Genomic DNA, 26,517 nt, shown 5'->3' on the forward strand with positions numbered 1-26,517 from the left:
TAGCAAAAGTGATACAAAAATTTAACACAAATGGAACTGTAACCATCTCACAGAAACATCCAGGCCGACCACAGACGTTAAAACCTAAAGAGGAGTGTCTTCTAATGAAAAGGGTTAAAGAAAATCGACATCTAAGCTCACTGCAGTTAGCTAATGAAGTAGAAAGCCAAACCGAGGTGATTGTTTCCTGTGACACAATACGGTGCACACTGCAGAGGAATAGCATGCATGGGTCACAAAGTAAGCATCTTCTAAAGCTGATGCACAGAAAACCTACCTACAATTTGCCAGGGCCCATAATGAAATATATGAAGACTACTGGGACTCAATATTCTAGAGTGATGAGACCAAGATAAATAATTTTGGAAACGGTAGCTTCATAACTGTATCACGTCACAAAGGAATGGAGGACAAAGGAAAATGCATGGTGTCTACAGCGAAACGTGGTGGTAGTGTCCTTATGTGAGGTGCATGAGTGCTGCTGGTGTCAGGGAGCTACATTTCATTGATGGCATCATGAATTCACAGATGTACTACTCTATATTGAAAGAGAAGATGCTAAAGTGCCTTTGGTAGACATGAACTACATGACAATAATCCAAAACACAAAGCTAAAGTAACAGCTACATTTCCGAAGAATAAGGTGAAAGTGATTCAGTGGCCAAGTATGTCTCCTGATCTGAACTTAATGAAGCACCAATGGGAAAGTCTGGAGAGAGAAGTTGACCATCATTCTCCATGTAGCATCCAGACAATAAAAGAGGTTATTCTTGAAGAATGGAAAAACATAGTTGTTGCAAAAAGTCACCAAGGTGTTCTTCCATGCCTAGAAGACTTGGTGATGTCCTTAAATATCATGGCAGTCATACAAAATACTAGATGTAGTAGTTTTTAATGTGTGGTGTGTTAATTTTTGCATCAAATAATTTCAGAAAAACTAAACATTTTGGGATGAATGTTAAATTATTCACATTTTGTTCATGTTATGGGTTAAAGAAATGTTCTACAAAGCTCAAAATGTAGGAAATTATTTAGTGAGAAATTGAATAAATGTTACTTTTCAAAGAGGATGTACTCATTTATGCTGAGCACTGTAACTCCTCTATATTCAAAGCTTGCTTTAGCCATGCCACCTTTTCCAGGACGCTAAATTTTTGTAAATATTTTCTCATATCTTTTCATGGGACAACACTGAAGATATATGACACTATGATACAATGTAAAGTATCAGTGTACAGCTTGTAAAAGTGTAAATTTGTTGTGCCCTCAAAATAACTCAACACACAGCCATTAATGTCTAAACCGCTTGGAATAAAAATGAGCACACCCTTAAGTAGGGCTGGGCGGACCCGGACTGTAAAAGTCTGGATCTGCGCGGTTTCACAGTTGCCCGGGTGCTCGACCCGGGCCCTGGATTCCGGCTGTTTGATCTGGATCTTGAAAAATTAAAATAAATAATGGAAAAATAAAGAAAATTAGAATGAAGTGAGCGCTTCATACTTACCGAGGCTCCGACCGGCTATATGCTGCTCCCCGCTGCTGTACGCTGTTCCTGCGGCCTCCCTGTGCCGCTCATTTAATATGCATGGCTTTCCCTGCTCACCGGTTGGCCTGGTGTCTGTGATTCGTTGCAGTCAGATGTGCCCCCAGCCTGTGTGAGGCATCTCCCTGCATCCAGTCATCGCTCATCGCGGCTCATTCATTCTCTGGAGCTCACAGCTGGCAGTCTTGTTCTATGGCGCTCGTTGTGATATTCAAATGTTGTAGAGCTGAATCACCGTGGGACCTTGTGTGGATTATGTCGGACCTACAGGGGTGTGTTGGGGTTAATAAAGTGGTGAAGGAGGGTGGTTTTTTGTCTTATATTCCAAATAAAGGATTTTTTCTGTGTTTGAGTTTATTTACTGGTGTCTCATAGACGACTACCATCACTACCTAGGGTTAAGTAGCAGCTGTGCGCTCATTACCCCAATTGCCACTGCACCAGGGCATTCGGGAGGAACCGGTAAAGCTCTGGGCTTGTCACATCTAATAGCTGCGACAATTCCAGGTGGCTGGAGGCTGATATTTTCTCCAGCCTGAGAATACCAGCCCCCAGCTGGATTTATGTTGGCTGGGTATCAAATTTGGGGGGGACCGCACGTCAGGTTTTTCTAAATAATTTATTTAAATAATAAAAAAAGCTGCATGCGGTTCCTCTTCTTTTGATATCCAGCTAAGATAAGTGCACAGATGGGGCTGTAGCCGTGGGCTTTATCTGTGCTGGGCATCAGGATACCAAGGAGGGAGGAGTGACCCTGATCCAATTGTTTTATTTATTTTTATACCATGCTACAGATGGTTTATGCTATAATGTACCGGCTCCTTCCAGGTATGACTGTTGTGAATATCATCAGAGATGGTGCTGTTCCCGGGAGTGTTTCTGGACTCCCTCTGGTGGCTAGTGCTGGTAGTGAGTCTGATTCTGCATCTGTCACTCAGACAGGTGTTGGAGATGATTGCTGTTTCAGGAAGCCTATGGAGTCCAGCCTGGGGGGATATAGAAAGGCAATCTCTGTCTAACTTTGCCAGTGATAATTATTTTTGCTTCATGTGAATATGTCGTTAATTTTGTCCTCCAGCCTTTTGCCTTTCCCTTTAGGTTTTTGTTTTACATTTTTTTGCGCTTTCTTGGATTCTCCAGGAATGATTTCTACAGCAGTTTTTCATTCCTTTGCATCAGTTTTGTTCCCATGTCATCTCGAGTCTGCAGCTATGCCTGATAAGTATTTTGCTCTCTTAGTCTGGGTTTGGTTAAAGGCTGAATTTGCACTGAAGAGCATTTCTGCTTAATCTATGTAGTTTTCTAAATCAGTGTTTGAGAATACACTGTGTGCAGAGTTATTAGACAAGTATTTTAGAGGATTTTTTTTATTATTGATCAACAACTATGTTCTAAATCAACCCAAAAGACTCATAAATATCAAAGATTAATATTTTTGGAAGTTGGAGTGTTTTTTTTTTTTAGATTTAGCTATCTTAGGAGGATATTTGTTTGTGCAGGTAATTATTACTATGCAGAATTATTAGGCAACTTAATAAAGACCAAATATATTCCCATCTCACTTGTTTATTTTCACCAGGTAAACCAATATAGCTGCACAAAATTTAGAAATAAACATTTCTGACATGCAAAAACAAAACCCCAAAAAATTAGTGACCAATATAGCCACCTTTCTTTATGATGACACTCAACAGCCTACCATCCATAGATTCTGTCAGTTGCTTGATCTGTTTACGATCAACATTGCATGCAGCAGCCACCACAGCCTCCCAGACACTGTTCCGAGAGGTGTACTGTTTTCCCTCCCTGTAAATCTCACATTTTATGAGGGACCACAGGTTCTCTATGGGGTTCAGATCAGGTGAACAAGGGGGCCATGTCACTATTTTTTCATCTTTTAAACCCTTACTGGCCAGCCACGCTGTGGAGTAGTTGGATGCATGGGATGGAGCATTATCCTGCATGAAAATCATTTTTTTTTTAACGATACCGACTTCTTCCTGTACCACTGCTTGAAGAAATTGTCTTCCAGAAACTGGCAGTAAGTCTGGGAGTTGAGCTTCACTCCATCCTCAACCCGAAAAGGTCCCACAAGTTCATCTTTGATGATACCAGCCCATACCAGTACCCCACCTCCACCATGCTGGTGTCTGAGTCGGAGTGGAGCTCTCTGCCCTTTACTGATCCAGCCTCTGGCCCATCCATCTGGCCCATCAAGAGGCCTTTCTCATTTCATCGGTCCATAAAACCTTTGAAAAATCAGTCTTAAGATATTACTTGGCCCAGTCTTGACGTTTTATCTTATGTTTCTTGTTCAAAGGTGGTCGTTTTTCAGCCTTTCTTACCTTGGCCATGTCCCTGAGTATGGCACACCTTGTGCTTTTTGATACTCCAGTAACGTTGCAGCTTTGAAATATGGCCAAACTGGTGGCAAATGGCAACTTGGCAGCTTCACGCTTGATTTTCCTCAATTCATGGGCAATTATTTTGCGCCTTCTTTGCCTAACACGCTTCTTGCGAACCTGTTGGCTATTTGCCATGAAACGCTTGGTTGTTCGGTAATCACGCTTTAAATGTTTGGCAATTTCAAGACTGCTGCATCCCTTTGCAAGACATCTCACAATTTTGGACTTTTCAGGGCCTGTCAAATCTCTCTTCTGGCCCATTTTGCCAAAGGAAAGGAAGTTGCCTAATAATTATGCACACCTTATATAGGGTTTTGATGTCATTACACCACACCCCTCCTCATTTCAGAGATGCACATCACCTGATTTACTTAATTGGTAGTTGGCTCTCAAGCCTATACAGCTTGGAGTAGGACAACATGTATAAAAAGTATCATGTGATCAAAATACTCATTTGCCTAATAATTCTGCACACAGTGTATTCCCTTTTGCTTCTTGCCAGTGAATAAGTGCTCTTCATGCACTATTTTTGGAGCGTGATTTATTCCCAGCAAGAAAGGCAGTTTTAACTCCCTGTTTGATCAGGAGTGTAGTATTTTTGTATCTCATGTGTTTTTGTAGTTATGATCTTTTCTATTATATTTGCATTTTCTATTTAAATGTATTTGCACAGACAGAGGTTTAGGGCACAGAGAGGGAACGGGTCAGGATCACACTCACAGGCAAAGCAGCGCTAAGCTTATAGCCGGCGCTGGTTCACCGGAGATGACAGTAATTAAAGCAACCCAGCTCCAGAAGTGAGGCCCTGGAGAAGGCTCCACCCCCTAGCCATGTGGACGGGGAGGGGAAACCGTGAAACCAACTATACTACTCTTGTGTATTATCATCAACTTTTTTATGGGATTTTTGCAAGATCTTTTGTGGTCTCCTGACCATAATATATGACGTCATTTCAACATGCCCCTATCACATGATATTGGCATGTTCAAAATGCCATCCAATGTTTCCAGCCAGAATAAACTTTATTGTTCCAAGTCCACGTGGGCATGGAGGTGGCTATAATAGAAGCGGGGGTTGGGGGGTGAGGCACCCAGACAGGAGGAGTGCAGGGACAAGCAAAGCCCCCCTTGCAGGATTATGGTGGAGAAGAGGAAACATCACCATGCCCACCAACCAAGATAGTCACGCCCACTAACCTGGATTGATCCCATAAATTCTAAGCTCACAGTAGATGCTAGATTGTATGGGGTCCTTTAGTTGCACTGCTTTCCCCACCCACCGGCTGTCCTGGCGCCTGTGATGGGATGCAGTCAGCTGACACGCTGACACTCAGGGTGGGGGCGTGTCTGACTGTGCGTCTGACTGTGATTAGCAGCCCAGGAAGTGAATGCAAGGTACGGTAGCAGAGTACAGCCATGCTGGATTCTTAGTAAGTCCTCCGCACGCGCTCCCATATCTCTATCCTTTCTATCACCTGGATTCTGATCCCCATAGACTTAAATGGGGCAGGAATCCGGAGCGGATAAGGGTAGTGTGCTATTTGGCTGCGGACTGGTTCGGTGACTTTTCTAGCCATTCCCCGTGACCCTTGCAGAGTTGGTAGACAACGTCAAGTATGCCTGCCCTAGGGTTCTGTACTCCTACAGCGCTGGTCCTGTGGAAGCAGCCGCCTGCTTCTCCCCAGCGACTGTGTTGAACGTCTAGGCCCACAGAGCTGCTCATGACACATCTGCTCTGCTCTGTTTCTGTAGCTGTACTCTCCTTTTTTTGTTGTAGTTGTGTTGTGTGTTCCAAGCTGTTGCCCCCAGCCGCTGCCAATGACTGGTTCACTGCTCTCACTAGGTCAACCTGCTCTTCCCATTGTGTGCTCCTGACTCCCTCTGGTGGTTGCTTCTCCCTGACCCTGAGTCCCAGCTCCAGTGGATCGGGGAACCCACCGCTGTAGTGACCCCCTACTGTGACCCAATCCTGGCTCGGTCCCCATTGCGGAGGGCAACCCACTGTTACTGTGTGTGGATGTTGGTGGAAACCGGTACAGACCTTCCCTGGACCCGGGATGAGTACTACACCCTAATGGAGGGCCTGAAGCCTCAGGGGCACCACAGTAGAGTCCGCCCAGCTCCACCCTTAAGTGATAAAGGCCAAATTGTGCCAAATTATCAATTTTTCCTCCTCGGTGTCATATGACTCACAGTTACAAGTTCTCAGGTGTGAATGGGGAGCAGGGGTGTTAAATTTGGTGCTATGACTCACACACTCTCATACTGGTCACTGGAAGTTCAACTGGAAGTTCAACATGGCATCTGATAATTCTCCGAGGACCTAAAAAAATAATTATTACTCTACATTAAGATGGCCTAGGCTATAAGAAGATTGCCAAATTCCTGAAACTGAGCTGCAGGTTGTCTTTTCAAAACAGACGTATGAGTGCTGCAGCATTGCTGTAGAGGTTAAAGTGGGTGTTGGGGGGTCAGCCTGTCAGTGCTCATACCATATGCCACACACTACATCAGATTTGTCTGCATGGCTCTTGTCCCAGAAGGAAGCCTCTTCTAAAATGGATGCACAAGAAAGCCTGCAAACAGGAAACTGAAGACAAGCAGACTAAAGGGTACTTTACATGCTGCGATATCGGTACCAATATCGTTAGTGAGTGTACCCGGCCCCGTCAGTTGTGCGTCACGGGCAAATCGCTGCCTGTGTCGCACAACATCACTAACACCCGTCACACGGACTTACCTTCCCTGCGACGTCGGTCTGGCCGGCGATCTACCTCCTTTCTAAGGGGGCGGTTCGTGCGGCGTCACAGCGACGTCACACGACAGCCATCCAATAGCAGAGGAGGGGCGGAGATGAGCGGCCGGAACATGCCGCCCACCTCCTTCCTTCCTCATTGCCGGTGGACGCAGGTAAGGAGTGGTTCGTCGTTCCTGCGGTGTCAAACATAGTGATGTGTGCTGCCGCAGGAACGACGAACAACATTGTACCTGCAGCAGCAGTAACGATATTAATGAACGACGTGTCAACGAGCAACGATTTTTCACGTTTTTGCGCTTGTTGATCGTCGCTCATTGGTGTCACACGCTGCGATGTCGCTAACGGCGTCGGATGTGCGTCTTTAACGACGTGACCCAGACGATATATCGTTAGCGATGTCGCAGCATGTTAAGTACCCTTAAGGATATGGATTACAGGAACCATGTCCAGTAGTCTGATGAGAAATAGATAAAGTTATTTGGTTCACATGGTCTCAAGCGTGTGTTGCGGCAAAGACAAGTTATGCTATATTGCAATCTATCCTCCTCTTTTTTTTTACTTGAACCAGAATTCCTCCCATTTAGCACAGGAGTTTTTAATTAGCAGGAGACTGCAAAGAGAGGTTCTGCCTATTTTGCTTTCAGTTCACATACTGGGAGCTTGTGAAAGGTGAGTTGACCAGCTTCATTACTATGGTGTTTTTGCTGTGTGGCGGCCATTATTTTGGTGGTTTTGTGTCAGTGAGGCGATGTGGCCAGGAGTTATAGGGACTCAGCCATGCAGCATGGTTGTTGTGAGGCACCTCTTCACCTGATGATTTTGGATGTGCGGTTCATGTCTAATTCTCCAGTTATGCTACAAATACAAGTGTGTCTTGCCTACAGTCAAGCATAGTGGTGGGAGTGTCATGGTTTGGGGCTGCATGAGTGCTGCTGACTGTGGGGAGCTACAGTTCCTTGAGCGAAACATGAATGCCAACAGGTACTGTGACATACTGAAGCAGAACATGATCCCCTCCCTTTGGAAACTGGGCCGCCGAGCAGTATTCCAAACATAATGATCCCAAACTCACATCCAAGATGACCACTTCCTTGTTAAAGAAACGTAGGGCAAAGATGCTGGACTGGACAAGCATGTCTCCAGACCTAAACTCTATTGAGCATTGTAGGACATCCTCAAGCAGAAGCTGGAGGTGCGCGAGGTCTCTAACATCCACCAGCTCCGTAATGTCAACATGGAGGAAAGGAAGCGGATTCCAGTGGCTCTTGTTAAGCTCTAGTAAACACCATGCCCAAGATTGTTAAGGCAGTGCTTGAAAGTAATTTTGGCCACACTTTTGGCAAAATGTACCCATTTTCACTTTACGAAAAGTATTTCTAAAGTCCATTCATGATATGCAAATGAACCCTTTGACTAGTAGATGGGGCGTTAGTTTCCTCAGACTAGTCAACTCACCATGTTATCACACACCTGTGGGCATGACAACGTGATTTACAAGACTTGGCATCATCGCCAGGGTTTTACAAATATTGTGCATGTTCACGGCTTTGTTCACTTGCATCATTGAAGCCGGTATACGCATTCCGGCTTCAGAAAAGTGCAGTGCGCATGATCGGAAGTGCAGAAGGTGATTGTTCTTCAGCTCTTCTGTCTATGTGAGCCATCTTCTCCACTTCCGATCATGCACAGTCTGCCTCTCTGAAGCTGGGACACGCACATCCGTCTTTAGTGGCTCAAAGATTTAAACCCACAAGGGCATGATAACATGCTAAGTGGGCCGACTAGTCTGGAAAAACTAACGCCTCATTGACTAGTCGGGTTAATTTGCATATCATAAATAGACTTTAGAAACACTTTTTCGAAAGATCTGTTTATGTGTCCAATGTAATAAAGGGACTGTTGGGCAGGGAATTTAGATAGGTACACACAATTGCTGGTGGTTCTGGGGACACGGGGGACCTGACAGGTTCTCATTTCTGGCTGTCTGTTGAGTTATTTAGAGGGTCCACCAAATTATATAAGCTGTACACTGATTACTTTACATTGTATCAAAGTGTCATATCTTTAGTGTTGTCCCATGAAAATATATAATAAAATATTTCCAAAAATATGAGGGGTGTGCTCACTTTTTTGACATAGTGTACATCAATGTGTAATTGATGGGTGTCCGACTGCAACAATTGCCACTGATCATCAGAATGGCGATGCATGTGAATGTATGGATAGTAGTTATCTTGAAACTTGAGGAACAATTACCATATTTTTTGAGGTTTGCATCTTAAAATCCAAATGTAGCTTACTGGGGAGTGTTGGAGAAGGGTCACAGGAGGCAGAGGCAATGCTGTGTCGGGACTGTGGGCGCTGCTGTGCTGGGGCTGTGGGTGCTGCTCTGTGTAGCTCTGCTCTCTGCAGCGGGCGGTAAGGCACGGGGCATTCTGAAGATGTCGTTGGTGAGGGATTCAAATAATGGCACCCATAGTCGGTGTGTGCACAGATGGAGCTCTCGGCTCAAGCTCTCATCTGTGCATGTTCCGCCTCCGGTCCATTGATGTCCAGCAGTGGTCTTAAGGAAAATGGCACCCGGAGGTGGCATGTGTGCAGATGAGATCTCTGCTTGTCATTGAGCCGATAACTCAATCTGAGCACGCGCCGACTCCGGGCGCCATATTTTTCAAGCCTGCACCGCTGACAACTTCAGAATGGCCCGTGCCTCACCGCCTGCAGCGAGCATCAGCACAGAGCAGCGCAAGCTGCCACAGCACAGAGCAGGGCCCGCTGTCCCAGGACAGAGTAGTGCTTGCTGCCCCAGCACAGCGCCATCCACAGTGAGTATCAGGGCCCCTCTCTGCACCGCCCGCAGCATCGCCGTATTCAAGCCCCGCCCCTGCCTTCTGTAACCCCCACTCATCCACCACTGCTGCCCAATCCCCGGTAACACACCACTGTAATATAAAACGGACCGCATATTTTTTCCCCCCTTTTTTTCCCCCTCTAATGGTGCGTCTTATAAAACAAAAAACATGATATACAAAATCTAGAACAATACTCAATTCTGATATAGGTTTTCATATGAACCAAAGGGACCTTTTGGACCTCCATAGGCTTCAAAGCCCATGTGTGATTGCAACCCCTACACTCACAATAGCAATATGCGTAAATGTAAGGAGCATGTGCAAACACTGCTCAATTCTGTCTACAGAAGTGGTGGTTCTACTCTTTTTTTATCATAAAGTTTGAAGAAGAACTGTAACCTTGTGTGTCCATTTAATGAATGCCGAGGAGCCTAATACAAGCCCTAGAGAATCCTGTGAGCCACGCCTCATTGGCAAAATCATAAAAATAAAAATTAGCCCTAAATAAAAGGGTCGACATCTCTGGAACTTTTGGGAACAAAATAAGAGCAGATATTGGTAACCTTTGACTTCATAACAAGTTCTCTTTAAGTTTGGTCAATCGATGCTGTAGTTTGGGGAAACATTTATGCTACCAATAAAGTAAAAGAATGCACCCCAATTTTAGAGAGGATAAGTGTGGAATATACATTAAAAAAAATTTAAGGCACAGGACATGTCAGGGGATGTCTTGACTCATGAACTCCACTGACATTTCTCATATACACAGGCCCCGATTCAGCAAGACTGCTATTTTTTCCCCCCGATGAGTGTAATGAAGTCTCCTGAGTGATGAAGATGTGCATGCTTCTTTATGAATCTGAAACGTCTGATAAGTTGTGCGTATCTGTGACCCAAAACAAGAATTTTACACCACTGCTTGACTGGAGTGAGATTTCTAGGCTAAGGCTGAGGCCACACAGGGATTTGTGCGAGTCCTCGCATGACACTCGGCACATGCTTGCAGCACAGCGGGAGCCGAGTGTCATGCGAGTGTCATGCGACTGTGGTCCGATCATCGTGTGATCAGACCATAGTTGCGGAGGGAACGGCCAGCGCTACGGAGGAGAGGGAGCACCAGAATTCAATTTAAAAACAATTACACAAAAGACATATTAAAACCATAAAAACATATGGCAAAGGTACAGGTCACATTCATGACCCCAATAAATATCTTTAGGCAATAGGGAGAAAATATATAATTAAAATTGCTTAAATCTCCCCAACAAAAACTTTTACTCCCTGAGGAAGCGTTAGTGAAACGCGCGTTGGAGTGCGTGACGGTGGAACAGCATCACACTCTGGTTCTGAATATGACAGCAGGTAATTTCTAGGGATTCTCCTTTTACAGCCCCTGCCTTTTTACTTTGCAGTCTTAATAGTTTAGCAATATTGGCAGTGATTTTTGGACTGATGGCAGTATGTGGCTTTTTGTTGAGGAGATTTAAGCAATTGTAATCATATATTTTCTCCCTACTGCTTAAAGATATTTATTGGGGTCATGAGTATGACCTGTTCCATTGCCATATGTTTTTATGGTTTTAATATGTCTTTTGTGTAATTGTTTTTAAATTGAAATCTGGTGGTATCAATAAAGATGTAATTTATATATTTATTGTTGTGTGATTTCTGGGACTTTTTTTGGGTTAATCTGGGTTGGTGTATGTTCTAGGTCAGGTTATTGAAGTATTGGTTTCTTCTCTGATATATGGTTTTGCTGATGCGAGAATCGCACTGCTCTCGCATTACACCGCTGTAATGCGAGTGCAATGCGATGTTTCTCTCGCCCCATAGACTTGTATGGGTGCGAGTGAAACAAGCTCGCATTTCACCTGCAGCATGCTGCGACTGTTTTCTCGGTCCGATTAGGGCTAAGAAAATAATCGCTCATGGGAGCGGACCCATAGAGTAATATTGGTCCGGGTGGAATGTGATTTTTTTATCATTTTCCACTTGCACCGTTTTTCTCACCGTGTATCCTAGGCCTAAGAAACGCCACAGCGTTCGTCATTGACTAGATAAGATATGGATCAATATACAGTGTCCAAGGCACCAAAACACTCCTTCTTCAAGCAGAAAAACCTTTATTGATCCCAGTATACATGAAGGGAATCAAACAGCAACGAACATTTCGACCAATGCAGGGCCTTTATCAAGCCATAAATAAGGTGTACAGTACATAAATACACAGATGACACGTGGAGTCGTGCCCCGGTTCCACCTATTCTGGTGTATCTTGCAGGAACTGCCATGAAAACCTCAGAAGTCGCAAACGTTTTGTGCAACGCCAAGATGTGTCAAAATTTTGTGACTTTTCAAAGCAATTTACACTAGAATCCCGCGAAATTGCTGTGATGAATCGCAGCCATAGTGTCCATAATACAGAGCATGTAGATCATCCTAATGGGAGGCATCTAGGCTGATAAATGGCTAGTCTATGTCTATGGCTAGTATAGGTCACTTCTGTCTCACCTCAGTGCAAGTGATCAAAGACAGATGATGAAAGTGTAAAAGAGGGAAGTTAGGTTCATCCCCAGGTGGTAAATTGGTCAATCACGCATATGAAAGGATGGTAATGTCCTGGTGTCCAGAGAGGGAACAGGCAGCAGATATAGCGGGAGATAACACTGGTACCTCCTCACTGGGCTCTTGCTAGGGGCAAAATGATGGGATCTGTGGAGAGATTTTAGTGCCAATTTACCAGCTAAAAGCAACTGTTTCAAGATAGGTTCAGGCATCTGAACTCCATCCCATACACAATGGAGCACAGGGAAGGGAGCACAGTCCTGTATGAACACAAATCCAGTTAACCCATTTTCCAGGCCATCCTTGCCCACACTTCAGTTATGTCAGCAGCACTGAATGGGTAAATTGCCTGCAATCCCTTATTATGCAAATAGGTGCCATGTCTTTGGCATTCGGCCAGTCACACCACCCTCCGCCTCCCCTAGTATTTTGGGGGCTCTTTTCAGATCCCATATTTTGCCTATGGGAAAAAACCCAAATGAATGGGTCTTTTGCTATGCCACAGCACAGAGGGGACAGGGCTGTCACCAAAAGAAGAGGAGGGGCGGGCACTGCGCCTGCCAGGCAGAATAGAGGCCGATGACTGCGTTAACTGAAATTGTTTTCCCGGGGCACAGTCTGTAACCCCCACTTTGTTCTCCCTCCATCATAAACATGCATATCACTGCCTCCCCACGCCTGTATACTGTGCACTGGTGAGGACACCCCAGCCCGGGGAGAGGAGCGAATGGTTAAAGCTTCTCCAGCAGACAGATCAGTCTGATGCGTCCGGCGGGTGATGTCCAAGGCCCCATCCGAAATAACATTGTACACCCTGACCTCATATGTACCTTGATGGGGGATTATTCAGAATCCACCGATCCGTGTGTGGGATTGATCAGAATCCACCGATCCGTGTGTGGGATTGATCAGAATTCACCAATCCGTGTGTGAGTGATCAGAATCCACCGATCCGTGTGTGGAATTGATCCCAATCCACAGGTTCTTTTGTGGGATTGATCACATTCCACCGATCTGTGTGTGGGATTGATGAGAATCCACCGATCCGTGTGTGGGATTGATGAGAATCCACCGTTCCGTGTGTGGGATTGATCACAATCCACCAATCCGTGTGTGAGATTGATCAGAATCCACGGATCTGTGTGTGAGATTGATGAGAATCCACGGATCCGTGTGTGGGATTGATGAGAATCCACGGATCCGTGTGTGGGATTGATGAGAATCCACGGATCCGTGTGTGAGATTGATGAGAATCCACCGTTCCGTGTGTGGGATTGATCACAATCCACCAATCCGTGTGTGAGATTGATCAGAATCCACGGATCTGTGTGTGAGATTGATGAGAATCCACGGATCCGTGTGTGGGATTGATGAGAATCCACGGATCCGTGTGTGGGATTGATCTCAATCCACCGATCCGTGTGTGGGATTGATGAGAATCCACCGATCCGTGTGTGGGATTGATCTCAATCCACCGATCCGTGTGTGGGATTGATCACAATCCACAGGTCCGTGTGTGGGATTGATCAGAATCCACGGATCCGTGTGTGGGATCTCGGACAATCCTACAATAAATGAATCTGTAACTTACAAAGTCGGTGAATAGGAACAAGCGGATTTGTTTACAGTATGTGGAATAAAACGCGGGAATCCATTTACCTATATCGAGATCTCCCCCCAAAAGCCTTGCACCATTATGGGCAGGGTCCTGACCCCCCTGTGTACCAGTCTATGCCTTGTATTGTTTTCCCATGGAATAAATGGCGTTATAATAATAAATGACCGGGCTTACCTCATGACTGGTATAGGAGAATACAGTATGTCAGCCCCACACTCTATTGATCCATACAGGGGCACCTGCACAAGTGGGCAGTGCCTCAGTCACTGAGGATGGCATATAATAGGCACCAGCAGGCTGCTGTGAGCAGAATGCATGCCCACCCCTCCCCCTGCTGCCTTCCTGCCCCTCACCATGTACATGCCAACATACCAGCCATGCCCTGCCAGGCACCGCGAGCAGCCACAGGAGGGGGCGTGGCGGCATGACTGCGCTCTCCATGGCGACTCACCGGCCAATCGGATCGCTGGAAGCTGTGTACACGGGCGGAGCGTTGCCATGGTGCAGAGAGAAGCCTTTCACCGCCGCTGGTACTTAATGCCTGGCAGGAGTCGGTGGTAGATAAGAAAGGAGCTGGCAATAACTCATCTGCGGCTCCTCAGCAGCTTCTAGAAGCTTCGTGTCCGTCCTGCAGCCTCCTGATCAGCTGTCAGTCAGGTAACAAGCAAAGCCATCTTCATGGGTCTGCTAGGGTTGCTTTTGTGATCTTTACCAGCTGCTGTATAGAATGGGCAGGTATGAGAATGGCAGGAGGGCACCCAGGGCTTGGCAGACGTGCAGGGACTATGAATACATCACTTTCTGAGCTCTAGAGGCTTTCTGCCAACATTACTTGGAAACCTTCTGCCCATTACACAGGAACAGTTATTACAAGTTTCTCTATTCCTGGCTCTTCAGGAATGGGTTAATAGTGGAGATATTGGAGACACCTTGCAGTGATCTTGTTAGCAGTAAGGAACAATTATCCCCATTAATGTCCTCTTACTTTTCCTTAATATATTTATTACTTTATTGTGAGACTTCAGTCATATACACTGGGTATATAACAACTGAGGTGTTGGGAAACTACAACTCCCAGCATGCCTTACTGCTCTACAAACCATAACCTCCCCTGGCAGCCGAATCTGGGAGCAGTAGTGACGATATACTGTATATCACCGCGGTAATAATCCATGATTGCTCTAAACTTACATTATTGTGTTTCAGGAAACGTCTTCGGACCGCTGTGGCTTCCTGAATGTTTGACTTGTCCACTGCTGTCCCCATAGACATGGCAGATAACTGGCCGGCCTACCAGACAGAAGGTGAGGTCGGGCACGAGTCCCTCTCCAGCTCAGTGAACCTGGACGACAGTCTGACCAGTCTCCAATGGCTACAAGAATTCTCCATCATCAATGCCAATGTGGGCAAGACCCCCTCATCTGTAGACCCTCATGGGTACCGTCATCTACCAGGTTCTGCTGCCCCCTGCTCTCCTCTGGCTGCTGATCCAGCCTGCTTAGGAATGCCGCACACACCGGGCAAGCCAACATCATCTTCTACCTCAAGGGCTGCCCATCTGGGCCTTCAACCGATGGAGGAGATTGACTACAAGACCAACCCGCATGTTAAGCCGCCATACTCGTATGCCACTCTCATATGCATGGCAATGCAAGCAAGCAAGAAGACCAAGATTACGCTTTCTGCCATCTACAAGTGGATCACAGATAACTTCTGCTACTTCCGGCATGCAGACCCCACTTGGCAGGTAAATAAGACATATGTTCATAGAAAATGTAAAAGATTCAATGGTTTCCTATATCCGGACATGAATTGAGCTGTTTTTTACATTGATTATAAGGGATCATTTACATTAATAACCCTGCATCCCCTTAATCTTATAAATCTGTCACTGATGCAGCCATCCTAGTCTTGAGGCAATAAGGCACGCCGTTGGCATCTTTCTGCCGCTCTCATCCTCCCCTGGGTATAATTATTCTCTAGTTCCGTGACTCCCGAGTTACTATTTTGCACATTCTGCATCCCACAGCATCACAAGTGTTACATTAACCCCTGTGATCCATCACACAGAGGCAGTAAAATTGTCCTGTCCCAAATTTTCTACAATACGGGTTGGTGTTCCTGAATGGGGTGCAACACAATGGATAATATAATGACGGGTCAGAGTAGGTCCCTATGGAGGGTCAGTAACTACACGGCCATATATCAGTGTATTAGATTGTGGGTGTCAGCCCCTTCCCTCCCTCTGTTCTGTAGAATCTGTGTGGCCCTGACACTGCATTGTCTCCTGGTAATAGATGGTCCTTGGGAGGGACCAGACGAGGCTGGTTTATGGGAGAAATCTTGTACAGTGAGGTGGGAGGGGGAGATTACCGGAAAGGGGGATACAGAAGTACCCCCATCCCTGTCCCAGCTTCTTTAAACAACTCACACTATCTATCTATCTATCTATCTATCTATCTATCTATCTATCTATCTATCTATCTAATTGTATCAGTTGTCTTGATCTATCTATTTCTTCTGCTCCAACATATAAACAAGCCACCAAGACCATAAACTTTCTACAGGCGGATAATGAGAACTACTCCCCCAGCTAGTCTCAGACTTTACTGGTTTAATTAAACACTGGTGGTGGGGGGGCATCGCAGACACACACAGGTGGTGAGAATGGAGACCGCTGAGGCAAGAATGATAAATATGTTTAACTGGCCAAGCAATAAGCATCCAAAGTCCCACAAGGGAGGGGGATGAATAGAAAAGGGGGAGGTGGGGGCTGTTTCGGTTTTTCTTCCCTTGTTAAATTTCATTAAACAGTAAATAGCGGATCAGGAAGATCCGGGATCCCTGTGGATGGGGGTTGGGGGTAGACTTAGGGTAAAGGAAAAAAACAAAGATTGTAGATGTTATTATATACCTATTTTATTTTAATGGATGCTGCTAAGAGACAGTGGTCAAACCCAAAAGAAGCTGTGGTTTCTTCTTTCATGGGTCAGTTGGGCCAAATGTCTCCATCATTAGAGTTCAAAAATAATATTGTCTAATATTGACCTGCCTCTGATTTCTTCCTTCTGTAGAATTCCATCCGACACAATCTATCTCTCAATAAGTGCTTCATCAAAGTTCCTCGAGAGAAAGACGAGCCAGGAAAAGGTGGGTTTTGGAAGATTGATCCACAGTATGCTGACCGACTTATGAATGGTGCAATTAAGAAGAGGCGACTGCCACCCGTCCAGATCCACCCAGCCTTTGCCGGAGCCCAGTCCATGTCCTCTGATAATAATATGGGTTCTCTCTGGAGTTTGAATGTGAGCTCCGAGTCCCACCAACTGCTGAAAGAGTTTGAGGAAGCAACAGGTGAGCAAAATTGGAACTCTGTCGGAGAACATGTGTGGAACATGGCAGAAAACAAAGGTCACAAGCGCAAGCAGCCATTGCCTAAGAGGATGTTCAAAGCGCCACGCTTATCCAGTTCACCTATGCTGTCCCATGATGACCAGACAGAACTCGGACCCCTGAAAGGAGATTTTGACTGGGAAGTCATTTTTGACTCGAATCTCAGTGACAACTTCTCAGCATTTGAGGACCTAGAAGTTACACCACCACTGAGCCCTGTTAGCCAATCTGTTGACCTCACAGTCCACGGTAAACACATTAACTGTCCTCAGCAGTGGTATCCCATGGGTCAGGATCCAGCAGCAGTTCAAAATAGTTTGGATTTTGATGAGACATTCCTGGCCACCTCATTTCTCCAGCACCCATGGGATGAGGGCAGGAATGACTACCTTTCAAACTCTTCCAACATAGATCAGCTGTTTGATCTCAATGAAGAATTCCCTCCGGGTCTCAATGACTGGACCTCCATGAATACCTATTTACAATAATGGGGCCATTTTGGACTTTAAAAGACTTGTGTACATTATATACTTACATATAGATATACCAATACATTTTTATATTTACATTTTATCTGACCTTGAACTCATATAACGAGGAGAGCGTTCAGATGTTTACATGTCTAAAAAAAAAAAGGATTCAGAGCCTCCAATGTAAGATTTCTTCTCTACTGAATCCTGGAAGAATGGTCTATGAGACAGAATGAACTCTGGACTTAGAGAGAAGACCCTTCCCCTATTCCTCAATCACATGTACAGTACTTAGTAAAGAGACAGAAAAAAAATAAACTTTTGTACTTATTTTTCTACAGATAAAAGCAAAAAAAAGAAACTGTTTTTGAAAATATTATTTTTTGTTTTATTCTGACTTCTGATCTTTTGGTGACCAGCCTGAGTAAGATATGTTACATCATATAAAATGATCAATTCTTAATAATGTGCAATGTGTTCTCTCAATCTGACTTGGTTTGTACTGACCTCTAGAAAAAATATGATGACCACCGGTTATTTGGAACCATGGGGCATTTTATACCTCTACTTCCATATATTTCCATCGGTTGGATGCCAGAACAAACCACTTAAGATATAAATATATTTAGGGTTGGGTGTTACGTGAATGGGTGCTGCTAGAAAAATTTCTAAAAAGAGTTGTATTTTTAAGAATATATTAAGCCTTTGCTGCCAGAGTCCTTTAAAGTGTTGCGTACTCCTCTGGTGTTAAGAGTTAAGTAGGTGGCCTCACTTGGATTCTGAGACGTGGAAGGGGAACAAATGTGCGTGTGTATGTGTGTGTGCGAGAAGAGCTGGCACCAGTGAACAATAAGGAGTTTATGACTGTTCACCGCCTATCTGAATGGCTTAAACATTGTTATGCAATTTCAATTGGGGTGGGAAATCAGGGTTGAATACTGGGAAGATTGAAATACGGCACTCTTGTATGGACATTGAAGGTGCATTGAATTTTCTCCTGTGGATTTAAATAAATGCATTTTTCTGAAAATGAATTCCAGTATGTTTCGGCGTCTTTATTGGCAAAAAAAAAAATCATCAATAGTGACGACATCTGCCCAGACCCAACAACACTTACATATGGACACACATAGAAATGTAACTAATATATAGTATCGCTGATTGCAAACATGGGAAAAAAATCCAGCACTCTAGTATAAGGCCGGAACCTCCCCCCTGCTGTGGTTGGAGGCCAGCATGACTTTGGTTAGGGGGAGGTGACACCAGGAGGGGGGTGGAGACTAGTGGACAATTCGGGTTTATATAGATCAGCCGGGGGGTGGAGGATCCTTTTTGGCCTGTGCTCCCCTGGGATAGTCCTGCCCGCCCTCCCTGTTGAGTGGTAGCAGGGTCATGGTGGCTGTAGGCGGTTGGGGTGGGTCCTCGAAGTTGGTGTAAATTGTAACTGGGGGTTCATGGAGATACGGATCCCTTTAATTTGTGGTTTTGATTGGTGGTCTGGTTATTTGGAGGACCGCCGGTAATGGAATACCGGGTCCTGTGTTTTGCATTTATCCCTTTTCCCCTTTTCTACTGGTGCTCCCAAGTTGCTGGGAGTAAGTGTGGCTCAGGGGGAAGTTTTATGTTAATAAGGTTATTATTAGGGATGATCGAATACCTCAAATATTCGGCTTCGCAAATATCCGATGAATAGGTCGTCGCTATGCGAATATTCGATGCGCAATGTATGTCTATGGGAAGCCCGAATAGTCCCAAATAGTTGTTATTCGAGTTTCCCATAGACTTACATTGGGCATCGAATATTCACGAATAGTCGAATAGCGGCGACCTATTCTGCAAATATTCGCGAAGCCGAATATTTGAGGTATTCGATCATCCCTAGTTATTATTATTATTATTATTATTTAATCACCAGATTTATAAGCTTCAAGGACCCCACCCAATTTGAGTTATTTTCTGATGTTTATATGTTAAATAAAAGTCTGCTGGGCCCATTTCATCCAATCCTGTTGTTTGTGTGTTATTTCATAGCCGTTGGGGGTAAGGGGACAAAAGAAAAGGTGAAATGGTTGGGTCACCGGAACTCAACTATACCAAAGTCATGTGGTATCCAGTAAAATTGTAGAAAGAACTTCTTCATTCAAAATTCATTAAAAATCCAGCATCGGGGACAGGAAAATGTACACTGACGCGTTTCGAGCACGTAGTGCGCTCTTAATCATAGCAGTATCCCCTCACTATATATAATCAAGTCAAGTGGTATCCACGTATGTGAATTATATATTTGTTTCTTCTCACACCCTAAAAACCATTTAATAAATATTTGACTAAGCACAAACACTTATTTTTCTCACAAAAAAACCCCAAAATACAGCAATACTATGTCAGATTTACCTTGTTATAAAAAAGGCTCAGTTGATACATCCTAATTAGTGATGTGCGAGCACTACCATTCTCAGGGACTTAGTACTCGAAACAAGCAGGTTGGACGGGTGTGACTTTAGTACCAAGTATAATAGAAGTGAAAGGAGACTCGAACATTTTTTCTGGAAATCTGGAAAAATGTTCAAGTTTCCAGTTGACTTCGATTATACTCGGTACTAAAGTCATGCCAATCCAAGCACCACCTGCTCATTTCAAGTACCGAACTCGCGAGAAAGGTAGTGCTTTCTGGTCACTAATCCTAATCCTTTTTATACAGCAAAGTGTTTCACTTTTTAAAGAAACTGCACTACAACTCATGAACCTTTATCAATTATTATAGCCACAAAACCCATTTGGATTAATAAACTGCAGTCGGGGAGAAGTTTTCAAACTTTTGCAGGTCGAAAGCCACTTTCAAATATGACTCTTGGTGTTGAGCCATGCATGGTACTAAAGGAAAGCAAGTCCAATGATGACAAGCCCGTATTTACCACAGTGTTAACTGCTAGTGATTTTTTTTGACACTAGTGCCAAGTTCTAGTAATAATGTGACCACCTAGGTGTGCTACAGTATGGCTAGTTGCTGCATATTCTGTGGAGTCACATGGAGACAGGTCCCAGAAAACTCTATGTTGGGGACCACTGAATTGGAGGAACACATCAGTTGCGACATGACTAAGGGTTAGTGTTGAGCGAGCACTACAATGCTCGGGTGCTCGGTACTCGTAAGAAGCAGGTCGAACGCTCAGATGGGCGTGACTTGAGTACCCAAGTGTAATGGAAGGCAATGGGTAACTAGAGCATTTTTTCGGGGAAATCGTGGAGAAAAATGCTTGGGTTTCCTATTGACTTCCATTATACTTGGGTACTCGAGACGCTGATCTGAGTGTCCGACTGCTCGTTACAAGTACAGACCACCTAAGAATGGTAGTTCTCGCTCGTCACTGCTAAAGGTGTAAAACACCTAAAAAGTGTAGCTGTCCAGGGCATGCTGCCTGCAATATTCTAGCCATGTCTATAACATGACATTTTACCCATTAGCACTGATTTTTGTATATCTCTACCAATAAAGAAGCTTTGTTTCTTCATGAAGCCAGAGTATCCATTTCCTGCACTGATGTCACTGCGTCCAAGCAAAAATGTCTCTCGTGCTCTAAATCACAATGATATCCGATGGAGAGCTGGATTATTTCTCTTGTTTTTGTAAGATACCTAATTTAGAATATCCTCATGGATCAGCTATTTTCGCTATGGTTCTCACATAATGTTACTGCTCTTTTTCTGACAATGAGCTCATTTGTATGCTATAACATCATTATTATTATTTATTATTATTATTTATTATTATTATAGCGCCATCAATTCCATGGCGCTTTACATGTGAAAGGGCTATACATAATAGGGCAAGTACAATAATCATAAACAATACAAGACACAGACAGGTACAGGAGGATAGAGATCCCTGCCCGCGAGGGCTCACAGTCTACAAGGGATAGGTGAGGATATAGTAGGTGAGGGTAGAGCTGATTGTGCGGCGCTGTATCAGACTGAGGGTTACGGCAGGTTGTAGGCTTGTCGGAAGAGGTGGGTCTTCAGGTTCCTTTTGAAGCTTGTCAAGGTAGGCGAGAGTCTGATGTGTTGTGGCAGAGCATTCCAGAGTATGGGGGAGGCACGGGAGAAATCTTGGATGCGATGGTGGGAAGAGGAGATGAGAGGGGAGCACCTGATTTTCTTCTACTTAGACCATGCTCAATGTGCATATCGTCAGAAGTGGAGCCATAGACATGGGCAGTCTGAAGCATGGCTACTAATAGCGCATGTGTTTTTCAAGCAGGGAGCCCATTATCGTGCCTTCTACATAGCTTCCCTGGTGACAATACATACATTTTGGGAAGAGGAGCAGAGGAAACCTGAAAGATGTACGTCACATGATCAGGCATTTTGCCAGAATAGGGTACTCAGAGCCGTATGACCTGTCGCAAGAGACACAGCTCTGTGGGGGTATGATTATGCAGTACTGTGCAAAAGGATTAGGCACATCCGGAAAAAATGCTGCAAAGTAAGAAGTGATAATAGTTTATTTTTTCCAATTTACAAAATACGAAATGGGTGAACAAAAAGAGAAATCTAAATCAAATCAATGTTTGGTGTGACCGCCCTTCATCTTCAAAACGGCATCAAAACATCAATTCTTCCAGGTACACTTGGACGGGTTTTTGAAGGAACTTGGTAGGGAGCTTGCTTTAAACATCTTGGAGAACTAACCACAGATCTTCTGGGGATATAGGCTTCTGCAAATCCTTCTGTCTCTTTATGTAATCCCACACAGATTTGATGTTGGTGAGTTCATGTTCCCTGGAGGGGATATCATCACTTCCAAGACTCCTTGTTCTTTAAGCTGAAGCTAGCTCTTAATGACATTGGCTGTATGTCTAAGGTCATTGTCCGGCTGCAGAATAAATTTGGAACCAATCTGATGTCTCCCTGTTGGTATTGCATGATGAATAGATGTCTGCCTGTATTTCTCGCAAGTAACCTAATTTATATAATTGGAGCAGAACTGGGAACAGCGGCTGTAGGGAAGCCCCATCACTTACTGACGACCGGCTCTGTAATGATGCACAGCAGAGCGGGCTGTCAGACAGTCCTGGGTTGTGCCTACAGCCGCTGTTCTCTGTGCCGTGAAAAGGAAAAACTAATGTAGCAGAAGAATTGTATTATTTTTGTTGAAATATAGTGGCCACACTACAGCATTATTACAGGAGTTTGTAGACATTCAGATAGACATTTTGGATGGAAAGCGTATCGGAAACCTAACTCTACGAATGCATTATTATAATTTGATAACTATCATCCATTTCATCACTGCCATATAGCCAATTTTTGAAGTTACGTCGGATTAATAGCATGGATAGCAATTTCATTGAGCAGTCCAACGAATTACGTGAGAGGCTGGTTCAACATGGTTATTCTATACAGATAACGAGTGTTTTCTAAAAACACTTACCAACTCTATATGTATAATATTGTACCGCCCCGTGCTCGGCAGCCGAGCCGCTCGGATCCGGACCTTCAGTGGGTGGCTCAAGGGTCTCCGGACCCGGGGGGTCTCGCGGTCACTTCAACTGAAAGGGGGTTTGTGGTTTGGGGACGTAGATGTACGCGTGACGCCACCCAAGGCCGTCTGCCTCCTAGCCAAAGGTATTAGGGCTCCTACCCTGGCACCTGCTCAAAATGGTTTCACTCCTCTGCTGGAGCTGCACACAGCTCCAGCCCACACACCTCTCCAACTTGAACTCAGAAACTAAACTGTTTACTTTCCCGCCTCAGGCTCTCTGAACTCCTCGGTGGGCGTCTTCCAACCGCCTGGTTCCGCCCCCTGGCGTGTCCATCAAGCCCTGAAGGGGGTGACTAGGGTTTAAGTGTTTGGCTGTGTGTTACCTATGAGGGACAGGTGTAATGCAGGGCCCTATTTGTGACTACCTGGCTCGGCCAGGGCATCACACTCCCCCTTGGTTAACCACAGACCGTCCACGGGCTGTCCGACCAACACCGGTTTATTTCGTTTTTTGAACTGAAAAAGATAAAACACATATGTGACGCCCTGGACTAGTCAGGTCGTCCCAGGTAGTCACACACACACATCACCCCCTCCCTGAGTAGGTCACAGCAGCCAACCAAGAAACCCTTGTCACCACCCTCCAGGTTTGATGTCCATACCAGGGGGCGAAGCCAGGCGGTTGGCTCCGCCCACCGAGGAGTTCACAGGCCTGGAGATGGGAAAGACACAAGTTCAGACAGAAGTTCTAGAGCAGTGTGAGGAGTAGCCTTGACAGTGAAGGAGGGAGGATGAGTTCAAGGGCAGACCTGTGACCGTGACCAGGCCTGCCAAGAGTCTACTCAGGTGGCTGGGTCGGAGCCCAGTCACCTTTGGCAAGGAGGCAGACGGTGGTGGCCGTCTGCAGGAGCTGGGATTACAGCCGGTGGAACCGTAGAGACCAGGGTCGGGCGGTGGCCCGCCGGTACCGAACCGGGGAACCGATTGGAATCCGGAGCACCAGGAGGGGTACTCAGACCCAGTACAAAGCCCCGAACCAACAGGGCCGAGTCAAATCAACTGATTGAGGACTGGACTTTAGGACCTATCCCACACAAGACCCGTTAGAAGACAGCAGCCCAACCATACAGGGTAAAGCCACCGCCAAGGCATAGAGACCCAAAGGGCCAGCGTCTGTGGGCAAACAGGGCTCTTCCGATAACCAGCAAGCCGGGGAGCGGACTACCGTTGCTTAGGCATAGGAGTCAAACGTACATATAAAAGGTGCAGGAGAAAGGTGGAAACCACCGTGGGTGGCGTCACGAACTTACATCCCAAACCAAACCACCGCGGCCCCGGCCGTGGAACCTCCCCGACAAGTCCCTGCGTGTAGCGCCAACCCCCCTGCAGAGTGACGTGACCCTCGGGTCCGGGAAAGGCTCGAGCCACCGCCCACCATACGAGCACGGATCCGAGCGACTCGGCGGTCGCAGCCGAGCCCGGGAGGCGGTACACATATACAATTATACTAACATATTTACATTCATGAAGGCTTTGTTTCATCCCTGTGAGGGGAGGCAGTTTGCTTAAACGTTACATAATAAAACATTTTTTATTAACCGGGAACGGGACCGGGTCCTTTTCACTTTTGCCTACCCAAGCAAACCTAGCCCTGATGCTGCCTCTAAAAACTAGGTCATCACCCCTTTTCCCCAGTCCAGGAAACGGGTTCAGGTCCGGGTGTTGCCCACACGGGCCGGATAATAAGTTCCTTACCCGGCCGTCTCTCTCAGAGGCCCCACGTCCAGAGGACCCCTGACCCGGAGGGTCGTCACCGGTCTCACTAGTGATAGGACCTCGGCCTACAATTTCCCGCAGGCCCGTCCACCAACCAGCCTCTCCGGAGACTGCAGGACGGTGAAAGGGTGGTCCAGGGCTAAAACACTTAACTCATTGCAGGTACGACTTCTCCTGGCAACTTTCCCACAGTCCACTACAGGGCAGCACAGGTCCCCAATGCCACCATCATCCACAGGTGACACTGTCCATAAAGACCCCGTCTTCCACTGCCTGCAGTGCGGGTACAGTTACTGCTCCAGACCGGTCTCTGCAATTGGACATTGTCCTCACTCCAACTCATCTTGTTTTCCTCCACCGGGGCTCCGACCCCTGATGGCGCCCTCTGAGGCTCCGACCGCAGTGGGGTTCAACAAGTCAGACAAGATCCTCCTTTCCTTCTACCCCGTGTGCTGGATGGCGTCTCCCGGGAACTTGGAGACGTTCAACAAAGGTCGGGAGTATTACTGGAGCGGGTCCTTTACTTAAAACTTTGCAACTTTAAAACTTGTGGTTAACTTACGGGGTGCTGTTACCACTGCAGAGGACCATACTGCTCCATCCTCGGCCAGGACATCGGGCTCCCCATGCAGGTACAATGCATCCCAGGACTCTCGACCTCCAACGGGAATGGTGGTTGAATCGTGGACGGCACCACTTCCTCTGCTTCAAAGGCCACTCCGCCTCTACCACTTCGGAGCCCCGCCACTCCGCCGTCGGGGTTAGGTGCGGACATCTTCCCGCTTTTCCCCCTTGATCTTTTCGTGGCACTTCACTAGCTGGCCGGTAAGTTTCATTTTGCGACTTCCAGCTTTTCTTTACGGCCGTGTTCCCAGTGGGTGGGGCTTCAGCTTCGCGCCCTTTCTCGAGGAAGGAGACCTTGGGCAGGAACTTTCACGCCAACAAGATGGCGACAAGATGGCGGATTCTGAAAATCTTGCAACGGATCACCGCTGACTTCAATACAAGGCGCACTTCCACAAGGTGGATGGGTAAGTATCCTGTTCGTGACGCCAGAAATTGAGTTGTACCGCCCCATGCTCGGCAGCCAAGCCACTCGGATCTGGACCTTCAGTGGGTGGCTCGAGGGTCTGCGGACCCGGGGTTCTCGCGGTCACTTCAACTGAAAGGGGTTTGTGGTTTGGGGACGTAGATGTACGGCCAGAGTCGTGTTAAGTTCATGACGCCACCCACGGGATGTGGTGAAGGTGGACACCACCGCTGCAGTTACGGGGCACCCGGGGGAGATGTTTGGCAGCAAGTTGTTAACCCCTCTGTGGGTAGGGATGGTGGCCCCGGGACCCGTTGGGGGTGTTTGGCGGTGCAGGAAGATGGGCGACCGGAGGGTGCTGTTGTACTCACTATTAGTAAACACACAAGTCTCTGTTAAACCAAGGTGATGGTGGTTGGTGCCCGCAGCCGGCTGCAGTCTGGTCCCCCACCCGGCTGGTGGTCTCTGTCTTTCTCCCGCACCTGTGTTGGATGGTGGACTGCCTGTGCTTGCAACTTCAGGAATCCGCTCCCGGCTTGTGGTTGCCTAAGGAGCCCTATGCCCGTAGACGCTGGCCCATGGGATCTCTGAGCCGTGGCGGTGGCTGCTTATCCCCCTCGTTGGGC

The 26,517-nt window shown here is 46.1% G+C and overlaps 1 protein-coding gene and 1 long non-coding RNA gene across 2 annotated transcripts in view; one reads left to right on the plus strand and one right to left on the minus strand.

Annotated features, from left to right (window-relative positions):
• Positions 1 to 14,142, minus strand: part of LOC142309998 (uncharacterized) — a 52,191-nt gene extending 38,049 nt beyond the window's left edge. The window contains exon 1 of the long non-coding RNA XR_012754055.1: positions 14,113 to 14,142. This is a non-coding gene — a long non-coding RNA (uncharacterized LOC142309998). The remainder of the gene's footprint in view (positions 1 to 14,112) is intronic.
• A 166-nt stretch (positions 14,143 to 14,308) lies between these two features.
• Positions 14,309 to 18,612, plus strand: FOXJ1 (forkhead box J1). The gene is made up of 3 exons (XM_075347476.1): positions 14,309 to 14,397; positions 14,947 to 15,487; positions 16,815 to 18,612. The coding sequence occupies exons 2-3, from the start codon at positions 14,978 to 14,980 to the stop codon at positions 17,619 to 17,621; spliced, it is 1,317 nt and encodes a 438-aa protein (XP_075203591.1). The 5' UTR covers positions 14,309 to 14,397; positions 14,947 to 14,977; the 3' UTR covers positions 17,622 to 18,612.
• The last annotated feature ends 7,905 nt before the right edge of the window (positions 18,613 to 26,517 follow it).

The sequence above is a fragment of the Anomaloglossus baeobatrachus genome, chromosome 5 (genome assembly GCF_048569485.1).
Source record: "Anomaloglossus baeobatrachus isolate aAnoBae1 chromosome 5, aAnoBae1.hap1, whole genome shotgun sequence".
NCBI lineage: Eukaryota > Metazoa > Chordata > Amphibia > Anura > Aromobatidae > Anomaloglossus > Anomaloglossus baeobatrachus.